Below are 17825 nucleotides of genomic sequence, written 5' to 3' on the forward strand. Positions count from 1 at the left end.
TGAAATATTCTGCAATCGGCGTCGAAATTACAACAGAAAAAGAGCGCTACAAATATACACAACTGTTTACACACGCTAACGGTTCTCCCAGTTTTTCAGCCACACGGTGACAGCAAAACCGTTTGAATTCGTTCGTTCGAACTCGGAGAGACGTTGAGCGCGAATGGTAGCAAAAGGCCTTTGTGAATTGTTCTAACAGAAACGCACCATTCCGCTGCTGCCGGATGCGTTTTCGATGCGTTCTTGGATGACACTCGCAAGGGCAAAAAGAAACGACTGCATAATGTACCTAGATTAATTTTTAAATGCTATAAACATGTAATAAAGCATATTTCTTATACAACTTATAATTTAGTGTACACATTCAGTTTTGTATAAATATAAGATCAACATGAGAAAGAGAGAGAAAAATTTAACACTTACAAAACTCGAGTATTTGTCAAAAAACATGCCAATGATGATAAAATATACTATTTATCTTCCAGATTCTTAAAAAATAAGCAATTGCGAACACTTTTATTGCTCTACTGACTGTCATCCAAGAACGCATCGAAAACGCATCCAGCAGCAGCGGAATGGTGCGTTTCTGTTAGAACAATTCACAAAGGCCTTTTGCTACCATTCGCGCTCAACGTCTCTCCGAGTTCGAACGAACGAATTCAAACGGTTTTGCTGTCACCGTGTGGCTGAAAAACTGGGAGAACCGTTAGCGTGTGTAAACAGTTGTGTATATTTGTAGCGCTCTTTTTCTGTTGTAATTTCGACGCCGATTGCAGAATATTTCATTAAGAACACATCGAAACCAGTCGAATCAGCCATGTCGCGAATCATGAGAATAGATGAGGTAAGCAAGGATTGAAGCAGATATAAACGAGCATCGTTCGAAGACGCCATTGAAATAGGACGGTGACGATGGCTTTAGTTTTATTCAGTTTCGAATGGCTGCGATCGTCGACAAAGTTCGATGGCCGACGGAACCATTTTGCATTTCGCCTAAAATCAGTTTGCTATTCCAAAGATGTCGATTGATCAACCGATGCTTACTTGTTGCTTTTCCTTTAGAATCACGCCGCAGCGAACATGAATGAAGGAATGAAGAAGGCGACGGTTGTTAGGCGCCCAGTTCTGGGAGAGCTTGGCAACAAAGTATTTCGGAATGCCTCACACGAACTGGTGGGCAAAGCTGGCGAAAAGGGAATGGCTTTGAAGGGTTCCAATATGACTTTGAAAAACATCAAGCCACGCGTAGATACTCGCTGGAAAAAGGCGGAAAATGTGGTGGTCGCCGCGATCGCCAAAAAGCCCGTGACAAGGTCTGATTCGTTGAAATCTACGACCGAAGGAAAACTCCGACCCAACGCCGTCGTGAAACAGGAGCCAGCTGTTCATGATGCTGTGAAAGTAAACGTGCAATTGAATAAGGGACATGAAATGAAGTTTGTAACCCTGAAGCGCGAAGACAGTCAGTTATCGTTGCGCTCGTTAGCTAAACAAACGCGAAAGATTAAGCAAAAATCTACCTCGACCAGCTCCGCATCATCATCGGACGAAAGTGAAATCATCGTCAAAACAAAGGTAACATTGCGACCCACGAAGTAAAGGTATTCCGATGATGTATATAATTACAAATAATGGAACTTTTCCTTTGTTCGGTAACCCTCCAGAGTCCTGAAAAACTAGACAATCATTCACAGAGCTTGCTGCAAAGTATTGAAAACATTGACGCGAACGATGCGTGGAATCCGATGCTGGTATCGGAGTACGTTAACGACATATACAAGTATTTGAACAAGCTAGAAAGCAGCCCAGGATATGCGTTGTGCGAAAATTTCCTCGATGGTCAAAAGGAGGTAGGTCTCATTTGAGTAAAACGTAGGAATATCGTAAGATACATTTGGATTTCTTCCTCATTGCAGATCACACACAAGATGCGAACGATTCTGATTGACTGGATGAACGAAGTACATCATCAGTTCAAGCTCGACATCGACACATACCATATGACAGTGTCACTTATTGACCGTTATTTACAGGTTTGTACGAATACGAGTATGGCTAATCTTCTGATCTAATTTGACTGTTTTTTTTTGCATCATTAGAAGGTGAAGACTGTTCCGAAGAAAAAGCTTCAACTAGTCGGCGTGACCGCGATGTTTATCGCCTCAAAGTATGAGGAATTGTTTCCTCCCGAAATTCATGATTTTGTGTTCATCACCGATGATACTTACCAAAAGCATCAAATTCTGGAAATGGAAATTGAGATGGTGAAAACGTTGGAATTCAATATGGGCAAACCACTTCCCACCCACTTTTTGCGTCGCTTCTCAAAGGCTGCCAAAGCGTCGGATGTAAACCATGTGCTGGCGAAATACCTCATAGAGCTTGCGAGCGTTGACTACAGCACTGCACATTACAAACCCTCAGAGGTAAGGATTGTGGACGACCACTTAACACATTATTTTAGTACTAGAAATAATGACAAATTTTCGTTTTTCCTACAGATTGCAGCCGCTGCCCTATACATATCATTGTATCTGTTCCCTTTGTCATCGCACGGTCGAAATGAGTCGGGAGGACGAATTTGGACCACTACCTTAGAACACTATACAAACTATAGTGTAAAAGAGTTGGCACCAATTGTCCAACGGCTTGCAAAAGTAATCAAGAACGTTCCCAAAATGATGGAAAAGAAAATCAAATCTCCGTGGGTGAAGTATTCATCTTCTAAGCTCCAATGCATATCGACACACTCGAAGCTCAAGGGACCAGAGATTGATATGCTTATCAACGGTAAACTAATTTTGTAAAATTATTGAAATCGTGCTAGGGGAGCTAGTATTAATTTGTATTTTTGTATTGTATATGGACGATTTTAAAGACTTTAATCATTTGTGGGTGATCATTACTTTTACTATTTGATTTCATTACTGAACATGGAAATGTTTTATAATTTATCCCATTAGAGGTTTTTGTGCCAGCAGATAGTGCATATAAGCATTTATTATTGACTGATTAGACGTAATGGAAATAAACATGCTTGTTTATATCTAAAATGTTGGTTGCCTGCACTCAATACTCTAAGCTGTAATCCACATGATTTGAGCATTTTAATCGATAAGATTAAAATGTACGCAGTTGAATAAAATAAAGAAACGTGTGCGATATATCAGTAATTTTATAGTTTTTTTAATCATTGAGCGTGAATGTTTAATACATAAGAATATTGTGAACTTTTTTTGATTAACTGAGTAAAACTGTTGCAAAAATAAATATAATACTAGGTTGTATTTACAACAATGGTTGTCATGAAAAAGGCGATCTTGGACTGTTTTTTAATTAAAACCGAAACCAATGTAGTTTTAGTGACGTTGTAATTTGAGTGTACTACACCTTTGTCCGTGAGGACGGTCTTGAAGGACTACACGGGCGGCACATACCGGTGCTATTCTAGTGATATGAAGCTCGGAACCTTACGTTCGCTCTATAACAGTGATGCTAGTTTTTACAGCTTGACCTTTTAATGGCTTCTTCCACACATAAGGAGCCAAAAATCCTTCCGTATAACATTCTATCGAACATGGTTGAAAATGGTATCACATGGTGAACATGATGGCACATGGTGAAAAAGATAGACAGACCTCGTTGGACAGATTCGACAGTCTCAGAGGAGTCACTGAAGATAACTATGGCTGTTTTGTAATGTTTTGAAATGTTGATTCTAGTGCATCTTTCAACATCAATGCTACTGTCGGTGTTATCTTATGAAATAGATAACATTTTGCACAACTTCAAAGGTGTCCCTACCTATCCGTACCGTACCTTCCAAATACTTAGGCTTTAGACCTTTTGGAACAGCGTTTCTTTTGTCGGAAAAGTCGAGATTGTATAGCGTTCTACAATATTCTGACGGGTGTCGTGTTTTAATGACTAGTAACTTGTTTTCGTTCCCAGATTTGTATTACAGCACATAGGATGTTAGGATCTGCAGTGGGACGATTTTCTTCTTATAGTTATTTATGGGGGCATCGATCGTATCGGGTTCAAATTTCGACTGAGCCTTCCTCGTACGCAGGACTGCCTATCCAGCTAATTGAAAACTTAAAGTTATAGAAAGCTTTAGTTTAGTAAGATAGACCATGGCCGTACACCGGTTGTTGAACAATTCAAAAAGAAAAATATGCTTATTTCTATAGCTCATACAGTTATTTCTATTATATTCGGGCAATGGCCTAGCTACGTCCTTTTGTTGCTATTTAATCATTCAAGGTACGAACTATGCTTTAAACACTTATAGCAGTATGCAAAGCAGTTATGAGGGCTCTTTAAACAGAAATGTTCGACACACCTTGCTGTTTTAGCTAGAACAACCCGAAATCTTTCTTTGCTTCGGATGTTTTATTGTTGGAGTTCTAAATTAACCGTGGTTTGGGGATGATGCACCATGAAGTTTTTACATATTATTTATGTTATTTATTGTTTCGGATTACGTTACAATTTAATTGTATATACACATTACTCATTATATACACAATCGACATTATAATTCTAGCGCTTAATTTAATATTTAAATATCAAAGTGGATGCTGTTGATACAAAGCACTAAACTTCCTGCCATCATCATTTTTTTTTCATTCAGAATTACTTTTATTCAGTGGGTTAAGTTTAGTTAGAATGTGAATACATTTTCAAGAGATACAGCGCTTTATCAGCTTTTCAAGTTTGGAAAAATATTTTAGCCTTTACGGCAGTTTGGAGATTTTTGTTTTATAACTATATGTGTGGAAATACTGTGGATTCTGTTCTTTTTGTTCTATTCTACCTTATCTATCTACCTTCACCTAACTAAGTACTAAAACAACGGCTAATAACTAACTAACATTTACTTTTAAAAAGTTTTAATTTCTCTTATGTGCGCATAAGGAGATGCAGCACATTTTTCTTTTATCTAGTATATCTATTTACATTTATGATCATACGCAGTACCCTATTTAGCATTATTTGTATTTTATAGGCATAGCAAGGTAGGCCATGTCGTTACGACGTGCTCAATTTAGAGCGAGCCAGTAAAGCAGAAGCAGCAGCCTATTTGTTCGTGAGCATGACTCTAAAATTCCTCCCCAATCTGTGTCCTTATTTATTGATATCCTATCGATCAATCAGAAAACCTTCTTCTAGATCACAATGTTGTTCTTTTATAAGGTAATCGCGTTTGCTTCAGAGACGAGCTGTAGCAAACACAGCAGGAATGGTACGGCATACAAACAAATCGATCATTACACATAATGGCCTGTATCGCTGGTGTTTCCCTCTGCTTAGCAGCACCCTAAATTTCGTTTGCTTAATTCGTCCAATAAAACGACCGGAAGTAGTGTACACAGCGCTTAGTTCCAGTTTCCCCCTATCGCCAGTCCGAGAGACAGTGATCTGCGTTCTAATGACCGGACGCGTTGAATTAATTTTTAATTCTCAGCGGCGATACTTGGACCGGGTGCGATGCCGTGGCGGGCAATTTTCAATTTTCAAATCTCAACCACCACGCCGCCGCGCGCCGAAGGTGTGTTGGGCGTTTCAGTTGAGATTCAATTTTGCCGGCAACACGAAATCGTACGACCAGCGCCATTCGTTCAACAAATCCGAGACAACGGCAGCCCGCGAATGGTGGATGATCGCCGTGCCTAATGGACAGAGATTTATTTACTTACCGAAGACGTCACTTTATTATGGCTTAATTCACACTCATCCCGTATGGTGTATCCTTCGCCTTTTGCCTCTCTTATCGGCCACCAGCCTGCGACTGAGAACCGTTTCGATTTCAATGATAAGAGCGATCAACCGACGGTCACGACGGGATTCGAGCTGCAGACAGTGGCGAGATGGCCTGAACCGGGTTCTGCTGGTAGTAAGAACGCTGAGCCCGGAGGATGGAACGCTGGACCCGGTCAAAGCGGCACCCATACAGGCTCGCAAACCAGCACATAATTAGATCTACATTTTTAAATGAAATAATGACGATAATGGGTGACAGTTTTCATATATATTAACTGTAACAACCGTCGAGTGGGTCCGTGAAGGGTTTTGGTGGGCCGGAGACCGGCCGGGATGGATCGAGGGCAGCCGGGAGTGTGGTCATTCGAATGAGCTGGATTTGTGGCCGGTTTGTGGCCTGTGTTGCCGCTGATGGGTTTGATTTCATTGTCACTGATGCTGAAATGAATAATACCGGCTCTTGGCGGAAGCCTGGTGGCGAGGGGTCACTGGGTGGCCAATGGGCGATCGGTTTGTGGATGTTGCGGGGGTCTGGGGACGGTGTGGGGAGGTAAAAGTAAATCTCGCCCAATGTGATTATCCGATGAGATGACCCACGGGGGAGAGTGGCAGGCCGTGACGCTTACTTTACGGGATGTTATTCATTGAAAATGAACGATTTCAACATATTGTATCGCAGTAGGCCGTTGTCGTTAATTTCGGTTGATTGTGTTGATGAAAATGTCTGCCCGTTGTGACCAGGCGATGGTAATGATGTGTGTTGTGTGTGGATTTATTTGTGTGCTTTCTTCTGCTGCTTGATGCGTTCTAGATTCATTCCAAAAGATCGATCGTAATAATTACCACGTATCGTGAGCTAAAAACGAAACTTTCTTAAGATCAATATCGCTCAGCAGATAAGCTTCGTGTAACAAGGATAATTTGATTAAATAATTAAAGGATACTCGAACATTGCATAAAATTTTCATTATTGGTATTCTCGGTCATACAAATATCTAATCGTGCTTTTATTTAGATTCATATTTCTTTCTTTTTCACTTTTTTTTGTATTGCAGTGGTCAATGCATTTGTTTTCAAAAATCCTCTTTCTTTTAATTTTTTAATTATTAAATTTTTCTTCTGATTTACAAACTTTTACTATTTCATACTTTTTTCGTAATATTACAATCTTTCATTTGTTCTAATTTTATTGAACGAAAAGAAAACAATCGTAGCACAAAAATGTATTTTTTCAAATTGAGAATCATCGTCATCATCGCTGGACAAATCATTTTTATTCGCAACAAAGAATCATGCTAAGGGGAACAACGGGAAATTATGCTAGACTAGAAAGAGTTTAGATTAGAGGAGCCAACAAACCGTTCGCTGTTTGAAGCGTAATCTTTTTGTTATGAGTTTTTGTTTTTTTTTCAATTTAACCAAGCTGAATGGAATTAGTTTATCTCAACAAGCTAGGTTGTATTACTTTTCATATTTCTTTCCAATATCATTTGTAACAAGCAATGTTTAAATATGTTTAATTTCACTGAATGAAATGCTTAAGATTAAATCCAATCATATCATAACTCACTAATCAGTAGTTGGATCTTCCTTTGCCTTTATCTGACAATCATCCCCAACGTGTCCAAAACCGCACTATCCCGGCTGTCCAGTTGCCCACGCGCCAACGGCTCACTGTGCACACGTGACGCCGGCAGTGTGGTGGTAGTGTTGCCGCGCATAACCTACATGCGTGTTGCGCGTTCGGTCGCGCGAACCGTCCCGATTCGGTTGCGTTCGGTTATTCGTAAACAAACCGCCGGCGCGCGTGGATTGTGGCGCGAGAACGTGCCCCGTTTTGGTGGCGTGGCCCAGCGTGGGACCACTGGCCATGGTCCCACGGGCACGCCGCCCAACGGTCCGACGGGGAGCACGGCGCACGTTGTGGTGTATTACGGAAAATCACGGAAAATAGCTGCATAAAACAAAAAGAACCTATCGTTAGCCTCCCTTAGTACGTAAAGGAAATGTGAAACAGTTTTTCTCTCCCGGTCAGGAGTGATGTTTCGTTTAGCTTTTAAGGTGCAGCAGCACGCGTGTAGTACGCGTTGCCTTTTTTAGTGTTAGCTTATCCATTTAGTTGTCGCGTTTGTTTCACAACTCTGCACTCTATCGCCAAACCCCTTTTATCAGTGTCACTCTCGCAAGCAAACTGCTCAGTGCATCCTCACCAGGGTCGATAATATTCCGCCGGCAAGTGTAACGCGCCCCAAATTGACGTGTGAAAACTGTGCGAACCATCGGGCGTGCGGACCGCACTGTAATCCCGGTGCGCGTATTAATCGATCAACCCGATCGGATCGGATGTGCGAATTTGTACGCCGTTCTTCGACGTCTCTCGAGAGGTGGAATTAAAATTGCCCGCTTCGAGCACCACTGGAGTGGAAACGCTCAACACCCAAGGGAGGGAAGCGGATGTACATCGTTAATTTGGGATATTTTCGGCGCTCTGAAAGGTAATTGTAATTATGTGCATGTGTGTGTGTGTGTACGTGTGTGCGAGCGTCTCGGTGTGTTTGTCCGCGAGTGAGTGTGTATTTTTTTTTTCATCATCTTCTCGTTAATTCTCCCCGAAACGCGTAATTATTGTCAATGAGAAAGCGAACCCAGGGTGGTGGAAGCGTGATCGTGCGGGGTTTGGGCGGGGGAGGGGGACGAAAGGGGGGGGGGGGGGGTGGTAGGAATTCGGTAAGGGGAACCGATGCGGGAAGGGCAAGGGCTGAGATGCTGCCAGGGCTAATCATCGATGGCGGCGATAGTAAAGTAACTAATCGGGCCAGTCGGAGGCCAAATTAAAAGTGGCGAGACCCCCCGGGGGGGGGGGGGGGGGAGGGGGGAGGGGAGAGGCTCTGGCAAGGCAAAAAAAAGGGCGACAGGATGACGGCGGGCCCTGCGGCCTCACCCAACGGCCCAATCTGCATACGCGAGGTATATATTCGGTGCGATCCCCAGAAGCTATCGAATGCAACATTAACGGCCAGAACGAGAGAATACTAATGCGCCAAATGAGCGTGCCTGGCCTTCTAATCATTTTAATAATTTGTTTTGAACATGGAAAGTAATTATCTGGTTCCTTTCGCCGCCACCGTCGCTGCTGATGAGCCGCTGAGATCGTGCGGTTTTTTTTCGCTTCTCTCCATCCCATCCCATCGCATCCAGCTCGTCAGCCCCATGCTGCCTTTAATAGACACTTTATGGACATATAGTTGCCCACACATAGGGCGTCGCTTTTTTTTCTCCCGTTTTCTTCGTCTTCTTCTTCCTTTTCTTCACCAGACCCGCCAGGCTCGCCGCGCGAGAATTGACCGAAATCCACAGCAACGAAAACATCTCAATTAAATTTGTACCTCCGAAAAGGATAATTATTAGTAATTATTATTTTTGTATGCTTCTCGCTCATTTTGCTCCACAATTTCCCTGGCTTCTGGCGCATCGCGTTTGCTGGCGGAATGGGAGAGAGATTATTTCCAGGCGCGTTTTACCTTCTTTTTTTTTCTCTCTCTTTTCATACGCAGTATTTCTTTATTATTACGATCAACTCATTACGTTCAGCTTCGTTTCCTCCTATTCTAATCGCATCTTTTTCCCGCTTTTCCCGTGCGCGCTGTGTTTGCGTTGATCGACGCGTCGAGCTTTATTTTTTTTTGATTTTGTATTGATCGCATAAGTATCGATCGGAATTAAAATTACGCTTTGGAAACACCTAACGGTCTCGAGCACACGCTGCTGCTAACGAGCTATCGCTTCGCGCGGCTGTGTGTACATACATATTTATGCTCTCAGAATGATGGTGTAGGAACTCACCTTTTTTTTGTTGATAAAAATCTCAACAATCGTATATGTTTATATTGACCGGTGTTACGAGCTTTTTAATCAACATTTTCCCGGCAAGGGATTTTCTCACCACGCCGTTAGGTAAGTTAGGAAACTTAACTCTTCACTCATGACACGATTTTTAAATGCACTCCAACGTGGATCATAATGGCGATCACCTTTTTAGAGCGAATAGTGCAGCTCGTTAGAAAAGATATTCCATATAGTGTGATGACACACAAAAATACCATTAAATCCCTTGCCAGTGCTCTCGAGCCGTCGAACAAATGTGGAATAATTCCCGCATTCCCGGCCACCCGAAGCCGTAAATCGTAAATCTCTCAGTCGCGATTTGCCCCGAGCTAAGCGCTGTTCAGCCACATCAGCCGACTTTGCATAGATGTCTATTAATTACGGCACAAGGGCGCTGCAGCTAAGGGCCACAAACATGACTCGGCTTGAATGGATGTGATCTTCACCACGAAAGGTCCGGATCGTCCAACGCCCGAACGTTCATTGGCTTTTGCCGTTTTGCGTTTGATCTTGAATCGCTCGAAGTCAGCTGCAAAAAAATAAAATCCCCCACCAACCTCGGGATAACAACTGCAACAAAAGCCTACCCTAGCTCATCGCGGTCGGGATGCCCCGTGCTTCATAAAGCTCCCCGACTCGCCAAGGCGATCCAAAGGCGATGGTGTTGTGTGCTGTATGTGTGTGTGTGTGTGCCATTGGCCGCTTGCGATTATGGTGGATGCAGTGCAGCCTGCAGTGCGATCGATCGACGATGCATTTCGATGATGCAGCGCAATCCATCGGTCACCGCAAAACTGCAGGCTGCGTGTTTGATACCCACGGCCCACGGTCCCGGCTCTGCTCGCCTTTGGTAATTATATATTTTGTGGCAGGCAAAACAATTTTCAATAAATAATAATGCTTATACGATCGTGGAACCAATAATGAGTTTGCACCGCCAGATCGCCTCCGGGAGGTGTACGGTACGGTTGTCGGCCTGGCCCTGCGATGGCTTCAGTGGGCACCCCTTTGGGCATAGTTTGGGGATCGGATCGGACGGAATGTTGGTGGCGAGTTGCAGAGCGAATGGTTGCGAAAAGGTGTAGCGAACAACGGCGATCCTCTTCGCGAGGGGTTTGCTAAGTTTACGCGAAACAAATTAACATTCCAAATATGAATTAAAAATGCAAACGAGCTTTGGGTCGTATCCTTCCACCGATGGTGTTCCGTAGGGCGTTGAAAGGGCCATCATAATGTGTGAGAGAGAGAGAAGAGAGAGAGAGACCGGTTACAGAAAGAGGGTGCTTTATTTGGACGATATTTCAATGGGCTCCAAGCGAAGATCGCCATCGACTGCACGGCAAACGAAAAGTGAGAATTATAAAACGCATGATTTAAGTCACGTCAATTACACCCGACTGCTTCAGGTCCCTCCAAGGGCTCTTCTGCTTCAACCACCCAGCAAAATGGTGAATATTAATAATCATCTCGACGCGCGATCGCGCATTCAGATGAGTTCGCCTTTCCCTTACGGGGGAGAGAGAGAGAGAGAGAGAAAAAAAGCGCTTGACAATTAAAAACGAATCCCGCGACGGCGGCGAGGAAATACTCACCCAGCCGAGCGTATTATAAATGAAATTCAAACATAAAATATGATGCTCAAGCAATGACTTGCGGCCACAGAAACGGCACAAACGAACGCGCGAAAGAAAGGGGCCGGTTAAGGTTAAGCAGCCGGCCGGGATCAGATCTTTTGCTGAGGTCCGACTTTCCTTCCAGCTTTCGATGCGGTTCGTTTTTGTGGCCACATTGTTCAACCGTACGTTCGGTTGGCTCGAACGCACGGACAGTAAAGGAAATCTCACCCATTCGTGGGAGGGTGGTGGTACTGGAACAGAGAAGGGTGCACATTTCAACGCTTGTCTTACTCCAACCCGGGGATAGACCCCCGTCCAGAAAGGGCTCCGCGTTCGAACCGCGCGAATGCGAACGCGTGAATTAATTATATCATTTCGATGCTGTAAAAAAGCGATCATCACTTCCCGCCCTTTTTTCCCGGCTTTATGCCGCGATCCTTTCGAGCTCCTCGGACGACGAAGCCCTATCGGGTGTACGCGCGCGCGCGCGCGCGTTTCTTCGGATAAATCCGATCCTTCCTTGTGAGAGGGGAAGTGACTTTTTTTTGTTTCGAGCTGCCTCGTTATGCGCCAATGCTGGAGCATGAGCATAAGGTGCGGAAACGCAGCTTGAAGGCGAAACAAACGGCACAACAGCTACAACAACAAAAAAAAAGAGCTGGAAACAAAAATAAGCCAACAGATACGAGTACGAAATAGAAGCTCGCGAGATCCGATCCCGCAAAGAGGTGGGGATCATTTGGTGGCTAATGGACAGCCCTCGATCGTTACTTGTCGAAACGGTGCCCTCCTTTTGCTGCTGGAGGCTGCTGGCACGAAAGCGAGCAAAGAAAAGCACCCCCGGAAACCCCATTGTTGAAGGCTCGGCTGCCGACGGAAAATGATGCAGCACACCGAGGACACATTTGGGCGTGTGTGCGTGTGTGGACGTGTGAATGTATTGAATGTTCTTTTTTTTTTCGTCTTTTTCCGTGGCACGCCAAAGCTTGGCCAATTTTAAAGCGCCTTTTGTTTTTGTGCGACCTGCGCTCGGGTTATGAGCGCAGGTTGGCTTTGCCCGTGTCTCGGAGAAACATCCTGCGCTGATCGTCGATATGATATGATGGCAGCATCACGTCCCATGCATGCCGACGGTCCGTGGGCTTTGTTCGGTGTTTAATTGATCCTCGCGCCTGCGAATTTTGTGTCCCTTTTGCGCCACAAAAGGCTCGTTGCGGCACACATCCCTTGGAGGGTTCGTTGTTTTATTTTACTTTTTCAATGAAGCGATATTTTTTTTGAATGTTTATTCTATAATAACCGCTTTACCATTGTGTTAACAGAGTGATAAGATCCTGTTTTTGTAAAAGTATACAAAGTATTATTCTGATTTAATAAAACATCACCAATGCCTTATTGAAGCGTTTGCTTTTTAACTTTTAAATCAAGTAGTTTAAACGATTATTAAGTCCTACGTAATGCGATGCAGTGCACAATAACGCATTGCAAGACGCTTTCCCTGAGTAAAGGGCGAATTGCACTGGTGACAATGCCAAATTTTAAACCATAAGTTTGCTCACGGGGTTTTTTTTTCGTTATTTTTATTCCCATTCCGTGTCGTTCCGCACGTTGGCCGGGGCCACTCGAATGTGTATGTGCAACATGCAGCCCCAAGTGTCGAATGCTGCGCCCCAGCCTACTTTGTTCATTTCGGAGACCCTTCTGGGTTCCTCCAAAAACCTTCACAAGACAATGCGAGAAAACGAAGAGTGACGCGAAAAGAGAATCGTTCGCCGCTCGAGTGAGGAGGGGGAGGCTTTTACTTTTCCGTGGGTATTTATGTTTTCCATGTCCGCTTGGGCCGCTTTTCCCACTCATCCCAGTCCCGCGAAAACGAAACGGAACGGAAGACAACGAAAAATGAAAAAAAAAAGAACAGAAAAAATCGGTAAGAATGAAAGACCGCGCGCGTGTCTCTCGTGTGGCGGCTTCGCTGACCCGCGTGCATATTTTATGTGTGCGTTTAAAATAATAAATATTGGAATCATCATTATCTCCCGATCGTGATCATGATTGGACCGTGGCCGCGGGTGTACCGCCCGAATCAGAGCTCCACCAGAGTGGTCCCTGCGAGCTGTGTGTGTGTATTTTTTTATTGTTTGAAATTATTTATGCAGATACACAGCACAAACATGGCACGACGCAACGGCCGAGGCTTCGATGATGGCGACATGCCCAAGCTGGCCTGCGAGAGCCCTCCCCAACGAGTGGGTGGATGGGAGGCTTATCGGTTTTCCTCAGGCGCGCGCGTTGGGTGTGAAGAAAAAGGCAGAGAAAAACACAAGCATCTATCTAAAGCTCGCACTCGGCACAGATGTCCGGTTTGGTGCCATCGGTCCGGTTGACTCGTTTCTTAGCTCATCCAAACTTGAAAGCACGCGAGACCTAAGAATGCCTCCATTCATCCGATCGGCGGATCGTTTGTTTGCTTTGGTGGTTTTATGCTGGTCGCGATCCGTGTCGCGAGATTCGGCCAGACGACAAAGCTTCTCTCTCCTGTGGAGCCTGAGCCTGAGTCTTAGGAAGGGTGCAAGATCACACACGATCACGTGGTTGGGCTAAAATGCAGCTAGAAATCGGCTAGACGATTGAACCGTTGCCTGTTCGAAGCGATGAGCTCGGATCGGATCATTCGCTCGTTTGTAAAACATTAGAAAATTGAGTCCCACCGATCATCGCCCGGCGGAGTCGCAAGCTTGAAGCCGTTTGATGGTGCTGCATTTAGTGCTGATGTCGTATTCGGAGAGTGCATAATGCTTTCGACCTGGTTGTTTGGAGTAGAACATCTCGGGAACGTTGGGGGGAATTTCTACGTTCGAGCGTTAATGGGAGTGATTTATCGTGATGCGTTCATGGGAGGCGAAATCTCAGGCCGGTGGGTGGGCCCTTGGGAGCTTTTGGAAGGGTTTTTGTTCTCGATATGCAGCTTACTGTAATCGTTTTGACCAATTTAAATGTGCTTTTATTGAATGAAGAATGTTAGTACATTAAGATACTTATAGGATACGATAGAAAGGAAATTTAGAAAAGTTTATGCATTCGACAAAAGGTAAAATAATCGAATTAACTTATTTCCAGGTTTTGTCTTAACATTTTGCAAAATTTTTGAATCTTATCCATGTTAACTCTGGCCTGTACAACTAGGCCAGGTTAATAAGGATATAAATTAAGCAAAACAGTGTCGTAATTAGTGGATACTGCATAGGCATGCCAGAAGAGACTCAACTTTCCCAAGACTCGCCCGGCATAGGATCATCCGTACAGACGAACAAATAACTCCCGACAGCACGCTGTGTAACGATCATAAATTGTGCCATTGTTGCGCATTTAGCGATGACGATACCAATTTGATCACCCAGGCCCCGTTAGAGAAGCGACGCACCGGATTACCGATTGTCGGAGCGAAAATAAGAAATAGGGCCGCGAAACCAGCAGCAACATTTCTTTTCTCTTGCTGTGGTGGAATGCAAAAAAAACCGGTAGCGCTGGCAGCCCAATTATCATTGTCAATCTGCGCTTCGTTAATGGCGCTTTCATGCGCATTTGATGCGCATACGCAAACCCAAATGCATTCGACAACCGGCCTGGTCTGGTGAGCGGAAAACCAGAAGCGACGATGCGATCACCCGAGGAAACCCGGTTGGTGAGCTTTTGATTTAGTTTAGAATTTAATTGAAGATAATTGAACACGTTTATGCGCATTTTGTACCAACGTGCGGTCCATTATGTTGTTTGCCGTCGTCGTTAGCTCGCTTTTCCCATTGCATGTAAGGAGCGATTTAATAAGAGATAGATTTCCCATCCCATCTTCGGTTGACCTATTCGTGGTATGATCTATTTATTGTAAAGCCCTCGCTTCTTTTCCCATACGGTCTACGATTAGTTTGAGTCATACGACATCTTGTGTAATATCTTTTATTTTACTGCTAAATTTGATGATGTTCCACTCTAAGTTTGTGGTTAGATAAAACATAGAAACTAACGTAAAAACCCACGGAAACCTATAAAAAAAGCTTTTTTTAGTAAGGCTTAATACCGAAAAATGGGTGCCCAACACTCCGCGTTTCACAGTATGCTTCGATTAAGTTAGGCACCCCATAAAGGTGTTGCAACATATGGCTGTTGGCGTTGTTTTTTTCCCCAACTGACTGTATTTTTTTTCCGTCGGGGGAAATGAAATTGCAGCAGGAAAAAAAAAATAAAGCTCAAACACGTGGAAGAACGAGGCATCCGCCACGGGCCGTGGCAGTAATGTGGCTACGAGCGTGTGCACAAACATTTTCTATTTCTCCCGTTTAATTTCCGTTCCGGCGCACCGTGTCTTGTGCCATTATTATTAAATTAGGCATTATTTCCCCAAATCCCCCAGCCGCCCTGCCAGTGGGCGCTATTCAAATTAAACACAAATTACAGAATAATTACACAATGATTTTCCGTGCTGAAAATAATTGCTGATAATCAGCTTACATTGTCTAGTGGAAAACGAAACTAGGGAATGTCTAAAAACCGACCCTGCACACACATGCACACACACACATGCCCAACCGAAACAAGGGGCCAGGAGGGTGGCCAAACCAATTTGCAGCTTTAGGTGCTGGGAAACGGTGCGTTTTTGTGTGTGTGTATGGCTGTGTGTTTAGAACAGTAGATTTCGGTGGGTGCAGGCGCAAAAAGGGCGAATAAAATTCATAATAAATCATAATTGAAGGTGACATTCCCGGGGCAAGCCATCGGGACCGTCGCCGGGGCACAAAGGTTGGTTTGGAGTTTTTGACAATCGCGCTTGAATGGGGTGGCTGTTGGAGAGGGTGCGCGGGAAGCTAATTTGATGGCAATTACAATCGTATCATTAGAAGCGCAGGCGAGTGTGAGTGAGCGAGCAAAAGATTCGACCGTTTGGCCACATCTCGTCCGTGTCGTTCGCGTTCCACAGCCCTTTGCTCGCGGGCTGCTCAATTATAATCGCCTCAAAAACCTCAACGAACGCGGGGTCGGGCGCGATTTCGATTTACATCAAATGGTTAAAGGTGTGAAATGTCAATTAAGGCCAAAACAGGCGTACGGAGCTGTGAGATAGAACCGTGGGATGCCATGTGTGGGCCATGTGATGTTTTTCGATCGAATCTCTCTGTACTTGTTGAGCACGGCATGTGGATGTGGTTGTGATTTTGGGGCGTGCATTTTGTGCAAGAGTTGTACCGAAGTTTACAAGAAGCTTAAGGTCGGCTTTAAAGCAACCTCAATCGTTAATTACTTCCGATCAAACCGCAGGCATGTCGGGATTTTTTTTCCTTTTCCCTTGCGGACAGATCGCACATTTGAATCCACGTAACTGTAACTGGCAGTGGAGTTTAGAGAAATCCGACGGGAGTTTCTCCTTTGCATGCACACCGCACATTCACCACAAAACCGTACGCATAATTGGTTGAATTATTTTACGGTTGTGTGATGGAGATGATTACACGATGTACACGTTTGCGGTGGATCGAAAGCACGCTCCTTCCGCCAGCATGAACGTCATGCATTCATCACAGCCAGTGCAGCGTTATTAAACGTCATGTTCACGTTACGTCGCCGGTCGCATGGAATCCGCCATTTTGCTTCATTCGCCGCAGTGGTTCTAATCGTTTGTTAAATGTTTCTGGGGGATACACGCACAAAAAAAACACATGGGGCTTTACTCTTCCGTAACAAGCTTCCGCGATGGCTTGTTAGACAGAAAAAAAAACAATAGTGATGCGCGCACAACACTACGCTTCTGTGTGTGGTGCGCTCGTATAGATGTGGAGCACTAAACGATGTATGTTAGTCAGTTCTTTCTCGCGACAGCAAATGTAAATGAATATAATTGCTATTCTCCGGACGAATGGCGGAGAATTTCGTGTCTCCTGAGCTACACGTCGGCTTCTTCATCTCGTCTCGTTTCGTTGGCACCATTTCACAGCCTACTGTTTGTGTCTGTATGTGGCTGTGTGTGTGTTGTCGATTTGGCGCCGACAGAACCACCCCACGGCCATGGCAGTGTCACTGGGAATGAATTTAATTAAAATGACCATTAATATAATTGTTCGTCACCGGTCACACACACACACACGCAAGATCTCGGTCGGCCATCGGTCCCCCTCCCTTCTCCTCTCCCCCACTCCAACTCACCCCAAAAACGTCATCCGTTTGTTGCTGTGCCACCGCGCCTTTACGTGGTCTGTCGACGGCCACGACATGGGGCAAAAATAAAAAATCTGCGTCCAGTAGGCATTGCTTCTGCAACGTGCAGCACGTGTGTGTGTATGTGGATAATCAACATAACAAAGAACGGGAAGGCGGCGTTTTGGTGTGTACGTTCACGAGCTCCCCATGCGAAAGGGGAGGGGGCTGCAGCTCGTTAATATTCAAATCCTGACAATTATAAACGGTTCACCAGCGCGCGGCCACGTTGCGCCGTAACAATTGCCAGTTTTAATTTAACCACTAAATAATAGGAGCGATGCCGATTGAGCATTACGATGGCCGCGATTTTCC

The 17825-nt window shown here is 44.5% G+C and overlaps 1 protein-coding gene across 1 annotated transcript; it reads left to right on the top strand.

The window, feature by feature from the left end:
• Positions 1 to 817: 817 nt before the first annotated feature.
• On the top strand, positions 818 to 2807 carry LOC128726170 (G2/mitotic-specific cyclin-B-like). The gene is made up of 6 exons (XM_053819962.1): positions 818 to 844; positions 1063 to 1575; positions 1665 to 1850; positions 1917 to 2033; positions 2100 to 2426; positions 2502 to 2807. The coding sequence occupies exons 1-6, from the start codon at positions 818 to 820 to the stop codon at positions 2805 to 2807; spliced, it is 1476 nt and encodes a 491-aa protein (XP_053675937.1).
• Positions 2808 to 17825: the final 15018 nt, after the last annotated feature.

The sequence above is a fragment of the Anopheles nili genome, chromosome 3 (genome assembly GCF_943737925.1).
Source record: "Anopheles nili chromosome 3, idAnoNiliSN_F5_01, whole genome shotgun sequence".
Lineage (NCBI taxonomy): Eukaryota > Metazoa > Arthropoda > Insecta > Diptera > Culicidae > Anopheles > Anopheles nili.

Excerpts from the sequence above, each read along its gene's own strand:
- LOC128726170 (XM_053819962.1), top strand. The coding sequence starts at position 818 with ATGTCGCGAATCATGAGAATAGATGAG. Across the intron at positions 1,576-1,664 it reads AAATCATCGTCAAAACAAAG|AGTCCTGAAAAACTAGACAA; the intron begins GTAACATTGCGA and ends GTAACCCTCCAG. Across the intron at positions 2,034-2,099 it reads TTATTGACCGTTATTTACAG|AAGGTGAAGACTGTTCCGAA; the intron begins GTTTGTACGAAT and ends TTGCATCATTAG.